The 9,950-nt window shown below is 42.3% G+C and overlaps 2 protein-coding genes across 2 annotated transcripts; both read left to right on the top strand.

Moving 5' to 3' along the window:
- The first annotated feature begins 2,249 nt into the window (after nucleotides 1–2,249).
- On the top strand, nucleotides 2,250–5,928 carry acta1b (actin alpha 1, skeletal muscle b). Its single transcript, XM_037690625.1, has 7 exons — nucleotides 2,250–2,348; nucleotides 3,169–3,305; nucleotides 3,739–4,063; nucleotides 4,515–4,676; nucleotides 4,901–5,092; nucleotides 5,196–5,377; nucleotides 5,507–5,928. Exons 2-7 carry the CDS (start codon nucleotides 3,177–3,179, stop codon nucleotides 5,648–5,650), a joined length of 1,134 nt encoding a protein of 377 aa, XP_037546553.1. The 5' UTR covers nucleotides 2,250–2,348; nucleotides 3,169–3,176; the 3' UTR covers nucleotides 5,651–5,928.
- An 833-nt stretch (nucleotides 5,929–6,761) lies between these two features.
- On the top strand, nucleotides 6,762–9,500 carry ccsapb (centriole, cilia and spindle-associated protein b). Its single transcript, XM_037697498.1, has 5 exons — nucleotides 6,762–6,840; nucleotides 7,647–8,026; nucleotides 8,116–8,223; nucleotides 8,950–9,164; nucleotides 9,251–9,500. The coding sequence occupies exons 2-5, from the start codon at nucleotides 7,663–7,665 to the stop codon at nucleotides 9,431–9,433; spliced, it is 870 nt and encodes a 289-aa protein (XP_037553426.1). The 5' UTR covers nucleotides 6,762–6,840; nucleotides 7,647–7,662; the 3' UTR covers nucleotides 9,434–9,500.
- Nucleotides 9,501–9,950: the final 450 nt, after the last annotated feature.

The raw sequence follows: 9,950 nt of genomic DNA, 5'->3' as shown, positions 1-9,950 counted from the left end.
AACTGTGGATTAAATCTGACAAATAATTCTGTAAATAAAGAAGTACAACTCCTGAAACTGTGGATTAAATCTGACAAATAATTCTGTAGATAAAGAAGTACAGCTCCTGAAACTATGGATTAAATCTGACAAATAATTCTGTAAATAAAGAAGTACAGCGCATTGATCCATGAAAATTCCTTCTGCTGTCCTCCTTCCATCTACAGTCCTCTGCCTCTCTTCAGTCGACTCCTCCTGACAAACTGAACGTCTCTTGCCACCTGCTGCACACGCCCTTTCACCTTCCTCTTTCTCCTCCCCCCACCTCAACCCCTCTGACCCCCTGTGGCCTCCTCCCTCCCTCCTTCCTCAACAACTGCCAGCCTCTTTACATTTTAGGTGTTTCGCAGGGCCTCGAGTCCAGAATGGCTCACAACAAGTGCATAAAAGTAGCTCGGCCTTGCTCTTACGCTGCAGCCCCTCGAAGCCCTCTGCGTCTCAAATCCCCACCCCCTAACCCCCCACCCCAACACACATTCCCTGCTCTGCTCCAAAGGAGGCCCCACACGTTTAGCTGCCATCCACCCAGGTTTTGGAGATATTTTTTTCACTTCCCTCTTCTAGTGCTGATGATACATGACACTTTCTATTAAAGAAAAAAGTATTCTTTGAGAAGACTATTCAAAATTTGCAGGTTCTATTAATACAGTTCAATGTTTTTTTGGTTAAAAAAGGTACAAAATGATTTTCTTTGATGCTGACAGTCAGTCTGACAGCCTTCATTATTCAATGAGGAGGTTAATTTGCTACAATAATGAACTCCTGGTTGTAAAAAGTGTTTTTTTTTATCCAATAGGATATAAAAGTTTGACTTGATACAGGTGGTAGTTTTTGGATTTGTCAAAGTTTAATAGTTTATTTTATTTATTTTTTTTTTTTGGGGGGGGGGTTGGGTATTTGACTTTAAGATATACCTAATTATTCATCATTTCCTTTTCTTTTGCACGTTGTTTTATAACGTGTTGCTTTCAAGAATAATTCTTGAATGTTCTTCAGATTTCATCAACTCACACACATCTTGTGTTTTTCTTCTCAGTGTTTAATTGTTTGATATTCCACATCACGTCTCCTTCCATATCTTTAATATCATTTTTTCCTCCATACATTTAATTTCCTGTCATCTCCCCACCCCTTCTTTGAGTTTATAACCACCTCTTCTATCAATCCTTCCCTCATGCTGCACACCAAGACATTCTCCCCATTTGTCTCTTTTTCACACACACGCACCGGCTCCCCTCCTCCATCTGAGTTATAATTAATCCAACTGCGCCAGTGACAGAGCAGAGTAGCCCCTGCAGATAAGGTTTCAGCTTCTGGCTGTTCAAACTCTGCTGCTCCGTATGATTATCAAACCATGCGCTTCTGCAGAGATGCAAACATGGAATGTAATCAATAATTAATATGCATGCATGCTGCTGAGGATGCACACATGGAAGACATGATAATGGATTATATTTTACATTATAATGTTGTAATGATGAAATTTATTGGTGCACACGCATCAAATGTTTGGACATAAGTGTTTGCTTACAATAAAGTCCTTAATTTACTCTGAGCTGCTCATTGAATTCAGCAAACCACATCTGCCTAAAGAGTTCATTTTTAAAGGCCAATTAATTATAATAATTAATCAAATAATGCTGCTCCTGTTGAACATTTCCATTCAGAAAGACATCTTCAGCTTTTCATTCATTTCTGGTAGATGAGCAATCAATATATTGAGAAAGGGTTTTTAATTGGCACTTTGGATCACCCTCCCTGTTTGACATTTCCAGTGCAGTTTGGAACCTTATTGGCTCCCACTGCGGCCTAAATCTGTTCAGATGAGAGAAGCATTTTCCCATTTTAAGGCTGGATGAGGCCTACTAGAAGCAAATGCATAACCCTGCTTGGCAGCAACTGGCGTCTCCCCTAGAAACCCCTCTGTGGCCCGCGCGCTCCTTTTACGGCCGTCTAGGTGGGACCGCGGGGCTCGATGGGAGGTCAAAGCGACAGATCCATATATGGCGCGCGCTCTCCTCGTTGGGAGCGCGCAGCGTCATTTCTGATCCCCCCTTCAGCTCTGGAGTGTGATGGATGGAGCTTCCGCCGTGTCACCCATGGGCGCGCCTCCACCCTCCCACACCCACTCCTGCTGCCTCTGCCTGTCAGTATCCTAATATGGCAGAGGGCCGGGATGGGGCCAGTGGAGGCTTGTGAATGGTAGAGGTTGGGTATAAAAGGTGGACGGGCAGTAGTGAAGACTCCAGCTGGTTCAGCAGCAGCATTGGTTGGGTCGTTCTCTCCGAGCCGCAGACTAAACACCTAAGGTAAGACCCTGCAAGAAGCTATATCCTGAAGCCAGACATCCAGGTTGGACCTGCAGAGCAGACCTGAGTTAGTGGAGCATCCGCTGGGGGAAATAGTCAGGGACCCAGAATAAGAGGCTGTGGACATGCCATAATGTAGAAACGTGATAAAAGAGTTTCTGTGTTAGTTGCAGTCTTAGAAATACATGATTTGACAAGCAAAATAGTCAACAGTCTGATTTGGAAATTTAAAAGCAAAATTTTAAATGAATTAATATAGGTTTGATGCAGCCTGATCGGATCTATCATTTTATTAATGATGATGTACGACACTTAATACTCTTAAACTTATTAGATAATTTGGCTTTCGAGGATCTCACGTTTAAAAACGCAATAGGAAAGCTTACAAGAAAGATTATACAGTTTTTAAGATTTTGCTTGTAAACGTGTGTTAGTTTTCTTTATTGAGCTTAATCAGCTTTCAGCAAGTTTCAGTAGAAAATTTGAGTAAGTATACAGTTCATTTAATCAATTTGAAGTGAGAGTATTAACATTAAAGTGGGTTGCAAATCATGCGTAATAGGCTGCTGTCAGTGCGTCATGGGCACATTTAGCGCACTCCTTGGGCCGGATCAGGTTCAGGTTCCTGGAAAATTTTAAGATTATTTTAGTCTTTTTAGTCTTAAATTAAGATGCCAGATTTAATCTCTCAGAGAAAAAACAAACAACCAAAAAAAAAAACAAAATTATATAAATTTTGATGTAATTTAGTCTGTGTAATTTGTGTGGCATCATCTGATTCAGTGCGCTCAAGTTTTTTTTCCTCTCTCCTCTTTTGCAGAAGCCACCATGTGTGACGACGATGAGACTACCGCCCTTGTGTGCGACAACGGCTCTGGCCTGGTGAAGGCTGGCTTTGCCGGAGACGATGCCCCCAGGGCCGTGTTCCCATCCATTGTCGGCCGCCCCCGTCACCAGGTAAACACCGAAGAAAAACATCCAAAAAACAAACAAACAAACAAACAAAAAAGGCAGCAATAATTCACAGCGTCATCATCCTATACCTCTAAAACATTGTTTTTTAGACTGCAGAAATAGATGACCTTTTCTTTTTTGATAGAGGTGTACCAGTAGAATAATTTAATTAACATAATTTAAGATTTATTTATTTATTAGTTTTGCGCACTTTTGGCGCATTAGGTTTAACTAATTAATCTTGAGTCATGTAATTGTGGCTCCCCAAACTATTGCAAATTTAGACTAAATTTGTCACAAGTGAAGTGACAGGATCACACTTAGTCTGCCTCCGTGACGGCTAGTTTGGCACATTTACGCACAGGTCACAATGTCCAGAGTCTTTCATCTGTGCACGACTGACCTTTCCTTTACATTCCTCTGCTTTCTTCTTTAGGGTGTCATGGTCGGTATGGGTCAGAAGGACTCCTACGTCGGCGACGAGGCCCAGAGCAAGAGAGGTATCCTGACCCTGAAGTACCCCATTGAGCACGGCATCATCACCAACTGGGACGACATGGAGAAGATCTGGCACCACACCTTCTACAACGAGTTGAGGGTTGCCCCCGAGGAGCACCCAACCCTGCTCACTGAGGCCCCCCTGAACCCCAAAGCCAACAGGGAGAAGATGACCCAGATCATGTTTGAGACCTTCAACGTCCCCGCCATGTATGTGGCCATCCAGGCTGTGCTGTCCCTGTACGCTTCCGGCCGTACCACCGGTAAGACTGACAAACTGCCACAGCTCACACATACAGACACTTCACACAGCCACACATAATTATTATAGAAAAACACAAAACTAAAAAAAAAAAAAAAAACGCACACAATGGTTGCCACACGTGTTGTTTATTGATTTCCACACCCAAGTAAATAATAATAAATAAATAAAAAACATCTTAGAACTCCACACTCTTCAGTTTTTGTAACTGAAAATCAACTTCAAGTTTTATTCTTTTAGATTCTGCACCAGCACTCCTCAGAAGTAATTTACGCACAACTTTTACGCACCGTCGATAAGAATTACTTGAATTATTTGTGCACTTTTACTCTCACGTTGGCTTTCAATTCTTCTTCAAGCACCCATTTTAGCCGCAGTCCGACATATCACTTTTAAAGTTTCTAAGATTTCTCACTTGGATTTTACTGAACTCCCTCTTTGTTCCTCCTCAGGTATTGTGCTGGATGCTGGTGATGGTGTGACCCACAACGTCCCAGTCTATGAGGGTTACGCCCTGCCCCACGCAATCATGCGTCTGGACCTGGCTGGTCGCGATCTGACCGACTACCTGATGAAGATCCTGACTGAGCGTGGCTACTCTTTCGTGACCACCGGTAAGGAACTTATTCTGCTCTAATCTATAAGGCAGAAGCATAAAATCTAAACGATAGCATCTTTATTTCAAACTATAATTTTAATTTCTGAGCAGTATTATCAGCCTGTTTAAAAACTGACCCACAAAAATACAAGTACTTATAGATAAATTAATGATCATTGCGTACAAAGTGCCGGTTTGCGCGCACTCTGAATAATAACTCTCAAACTTGTCCATCTACAGCTGAGCGTGAGATCGTGCGCGACATCAAGGAGAAGCTGTGCTATGTGGCTCTGGACTTCGAGAACGAGATGGCCACCGCTGCCTCCTCCTCCTCCCTGGAGAAGAGCTACGAGCTTCCCGACGGTCAGGTCATCACCATCGGTAACGAGAGGTTCCGTTGCCCAGAGACCCTCTTCCAGCCTTCCTTCATCGGTACTTTAGACGATTGTTTTTACAATTACAAACATTTGTGCACATCAATCTTCATGTCTTACTCCTTCCTCCACCTCTAATACTTGTGCTCTCATCTGACCAGGCATGGAGTCTGCTGGCATTCATGAGACTGCCTACAACAGCATCATGAAGTGCGATATTGACATCCGCAAGGACCTGTACGCCAACAATGTGCTCTCCGGCGGTACCACCATGTACCCTGGTATTGCTGACCGTATGCAGAAGGAAATCACTGCTCTGGCCCCCAGCACCATGAAGATCAAGGTGATTTAAACTTAAGCCTTTTTAATATCAAACTGGAAAACATTTTACACATTAAGTGACAATTACGCACAAATTACGCACAAATTACGCACAGGATGAGTTCTCATCAACCCTCTCCTCCTCTTCTAGATCATTGCTCCTCCTGAGAGGAAGTACTCTGTCTGGATCGGTGGCTCCATCCTGGCTTCCCTGTCCACCTTCCAGCAGATGTGGATCTCCAAGCAGGAGTACGACGAGGCTGGCCCCAGCATTGTCCACAGGAAGTGCTTCTAAATCATCCACCTTCTACACCAGCTTCTCCATCATTTTCACCACCAGCCTTCAGGAGATCAAGCGAGGAGAAGAAAAAGCAGACGCCTCTGCGGCACAGCAACACTCTGCTGTCAATGGACTGTATGCCTTCGCTGTTGACATATGCATTTTTTTATTATTTTAAAATCTGCATATTTTATAGCTGTTTGTTGTCTGTGTTGCTCAGAGAAAGGCTGTGAAAACAACCACTGAACCATGCATTCACCAAAAAAACTTTAATAAAAAAAATAAGAACAACATGTTGCCCAACACATGTGAATGTAAGTGTATATACATATTGATAATTTATTAAAGTCCATTATTTGGTACTTTCTGTGCCCCTGGCCTTGGTTTTCTGTTAAGGGAAAAGGTGAATAACCTTTTTGGTAAAACAAATAACTTAATAAAAGGTGACAGAAAATGATGCAAATAATATGCATCTAAAATATTCACAATTCTCAGCAAGAGATTTAAATATACCCTAAAACGAAAAATTAACAGCGCATTCCCAAACAGATTTAAGTTGGATAGTTTTCAGCATATTAAACTTGCTCTCCATTTGCTTTGTGGGATGGAGGCTGACAGGTGGGAGGTATATTGAAGGGGGTCGTTTTTATACCCTGACATCCAGAATAGGACTTGGCAAGAATGCGCAGGCAGCAGCAGCAGCTTTACAAACTGTCCGGTCAGTGTTGGACACCTGACACTCCAAATCCTGATGAGCTGCCGTGACCCCCCAAGACCATTTTTAGACTAAACCATATGTCCCGAGGGACCTCTTTCCAGCCCTTCCTTATATGTTATGAGTTCTTCAGGTTATTTTTGTATGTGAGGACTAGAACAACAATAACTCATTACAGACTCACACTAATATTTCATGTTTTTTTTAAGGTCACCAATTCTTATTAGAGCACCGGCACATGTTTTTGAACCACATAGATATAAAAGCAACAAATTAAATATTTTTTCCTCTTTTTAACAATCTCATAGAAATAATTACGAGACAGAAGCCGCAAACCGCGCTGTAGCCATCCCAGCTCTCAGGCCACCTGTTGCGGGTGTGTTTGGCTTTATTTAAAAAACGTCCTCAGGCGGGCGGAGCTACGCCGAGGGATGACGTCACGCAGCCTGTGTGTACTGGCTGCTCTGTTTCTGTGAAATCCGAGCTCGGCGTAAGTATCTTTACTGTACACAAAATTAGACCAGCGCAGGCATAAATTTTCTCCTGTCATAGCCGTTGAACCTGTCGTTGACGAGTCGACGAACAGCCAAGGAGATTTCATGTTCCCCGCGCTGTATCTCCGAGCGGTGACAGGCGATTATCGGTGTTCCATATTTTCCCCATGATCATCTTGCTGAGGAGCGCCCACCTACCTCATTTGTCATAACAGCTGCTACGCAGAACAACGTACAGCTAATTTTAATGAGCTAAAAATTGCGTACAGCGTCCTACATTATGCACTAGTGTGAATAATAATAATAAAAAAAGATTTAAGTGACGTTCAAACTATTTTAATGATGTGCAGCTGTTTGTGTTTGAAAGCTTGATTTCGACTGATTTTTAATTTTGAACTTGTCAACGGTCGAGCCCGTATGAGCCAATCAGATGAGGCGGTGACAGTGACGTCACCACGTTCAGGAAATTTCTGCGTTAGCCTAGTAACGCTAATCAGATTTTCTCCACCTGAGGGTCGATTTTCAGGTAAAACTCGCAGTAAAACCCAGAAAGCAGAATTATATTTTCGTAACTGATCTTATATCAAACCAGACTTTTACTTTTAATTCTTACCCGACGCCTCCGTTGGGGGTAGGCGGGCTCTAAGAAACCTGCCCTGCTATTGGTTTGAACTGTTTTTACGTTAAGGTTTAAATGTCTGGCGGTGACGATAGGGAATAAACACTCTCGTCACCTGGTTTAGGCTTATAACATCGGCTATTAGACTTGTTCTTCTTCAGTAGACTTGTCTGTGCTTTGCAGTTTAAAGAGTGATAAGATGGTGACAAAGAGGATCCGCTCAGAGTACATGAAAAATTTCAAAGACCCTAAATGGGAGACTTTCAGCAAATGTTACGAGGAGATGCTGACGTACAGGCTGACTCGCAGGCTTCTGGAGCACACGCACAATCCCTGGTTCTGGAATGGCTCGGACAGTGATTCAGATTCAGCGGGAAGGAGCCCTCATCCTCCAGGTAAGAACCAGGTTGTGGCTGAGACCAGCAGAGACGGAGCAGAGCCGGAGCTGGAGGAGAGGACCACCACACAGCAGGAGCAGCAGAACAGAACCACAGAGGCTGTAACCAGGCTTCATATTCAAGATGAGGAGGCGAACGATTCTGCTTTGCACTCTGCAGTCCACGGTAACTATGAGATTTTAAGTAAAAGAGGATTAAACAACATTATGGGCTGGTTGCAAATTATTCTGTTTCTTTGTGACATAACTTCTCAGGCTCACAGTCCCATGGTATGGAGTCGAAAGCACTGCAGGGGGAAGAAGAGGAGCAGAGAGTCTGCAACAGAGCCAGCAAACGGTTTACACATCCTCTCAGAGACAAAGGTAGACCACAGAAAAGAGCCTCAGATAAGTGTCAGACTTGAGTCAAGGATTCAAGGTTCTTTATTTGTCATTCGCACCCCATGTGGTACAAGTGGTGGAACGAAATTATGTACACAGGCTCCCAGTTATATCCAACAATACACTGTAAAAGAAAAACAGTAATAAGATCTAAGATATGAACTAAGAAAAACATCAACTAAATATACAAGAGTCAAATGAGTCAATGTTGTGATTTTTTTTAAATCATGCGTGCCTCATCAGAGCAGTGTTAACACCATAACTGTTGATAACAAGTGATAAAACCTACTTACTTATTAAAGTAAAAACTGACCTGCTTGTTGTCCAGACCAGCCACCCACAGAAACCATTTATTATTATTTTTTTGCATCATAAAATGGAAATCATAACAAAAGGCCTAGAGCTGTTAAGCACCACAAATCTAGGCAAAGATGGGAAACCATTTTAGTTTCAGAAATAGAAGTACAGCTGGTTTACTCAGCTTTCAAGCAGTGACTGGATGGTATTAGATAGGATGATGCTACACTGTTGTAAATGGTTTTTTTTTCTCTGCAACCAGATGCAAAAATCAAACTCGAACTTAGCACATTAAAAAAAAAAATGTCTCAAATTCCTCATCACATTTGCATATTTACCGTCTTTAATCATATAAAGTTTTATGCTTTACAAAGCACTACAGTCTGTTTATATTCATATTTTACTTTACAGACACAGGAAGACCCCAAACACAGAAGACAAAACTCTCCAAATCCTCAAAACAAGCTTGGCGTTCCCAGCGCGTGAGGCCTGCACCATTCCAGCCGCCAAGAGAGGACATTAAAGAGAGTCGCCATCCTTTTGCTTTGTATGGATCAGGGGAGAAAGATGCAGACGTTGCAAGCAGAAAGACTCACAACGTTGGTCCTGCAGCTTCAACTGCTGAGGTAACGGTTTGCTCGTCGTCCTATAAATCAGTTGAAGCATTAGCATGAACAAGCCCTGAGCTTTAGCATTTGTTTTATACTGATAGATTTATGAATCGGCTCTGAGGGCCAAGACCAGGCGAGAGGTGGAGCGTCAGATCCAGACCCAGAGAGCCGAGCGGAGGAGAGCCAAGTCTACTGATCAGGACAAAGCCAGGAAACTGGTTCCAGCTAACTTTAACCCTTGGCTCACAGAATACATGCGCTGCTTCTCTGCTCGCACCCGATAGCACTGTTCCAGCATATCAGGATGGTTAAAGCCACTATTGACTGTAAACTCTGATGTGGAAACATCTGCAGTATGAGGAAAGCACAGGTGAACTTCCAGAACAGCCTCTCATTGTGCAGTTTTCTTATTCACATATTATCAGGATGCAAACTAACTAAACCTTTAATATGCTGGTGAAGATTCTCAGTCATCCAGGACATGAAGAATTCAAAAAGCGTTCAATACAAAAACAACTGGACTTTAAATATAGTCCAGTTGTTTTTGTATTGAACGCTTTTTGAATAAACCTTTAATACTTAAAGCCATTATGCAGCTTATCAACCAATCAACAATCACGTTTTTAATATGAATCAGTTTCAGTTTATAGCACATATGATGTGATTTTATACATCGTAGAAAATAAAGTTCAATCAATCAATTCAACTTTATTGTCCATAACATTCAATGAAATGGAGATTTGTCTTTGACATGTGGCTTATCAAAACAACACAAGATAAAAATGAGATAAAAAAAAAAAC

This window comes from Nematolebias whitei, chromosome 2, assembly GCF_014905685.2.
Source record: "Nematolebias whitei isolate Nwh7 chromosome 2, NemWhi1, whole genome shotgun sequence".
Taxonomy (NCBI): Eukaryota; Metazoa; Chordata; class Actinopteri; order Cyprinodontiformes; family Rivulidae; genus Nematolebias; species Nematolebias whitei.
Note: the sequence above shows the minus strand (reverse complement) of the source record. Positions and strands in the feature narration are given on the sequence as shown.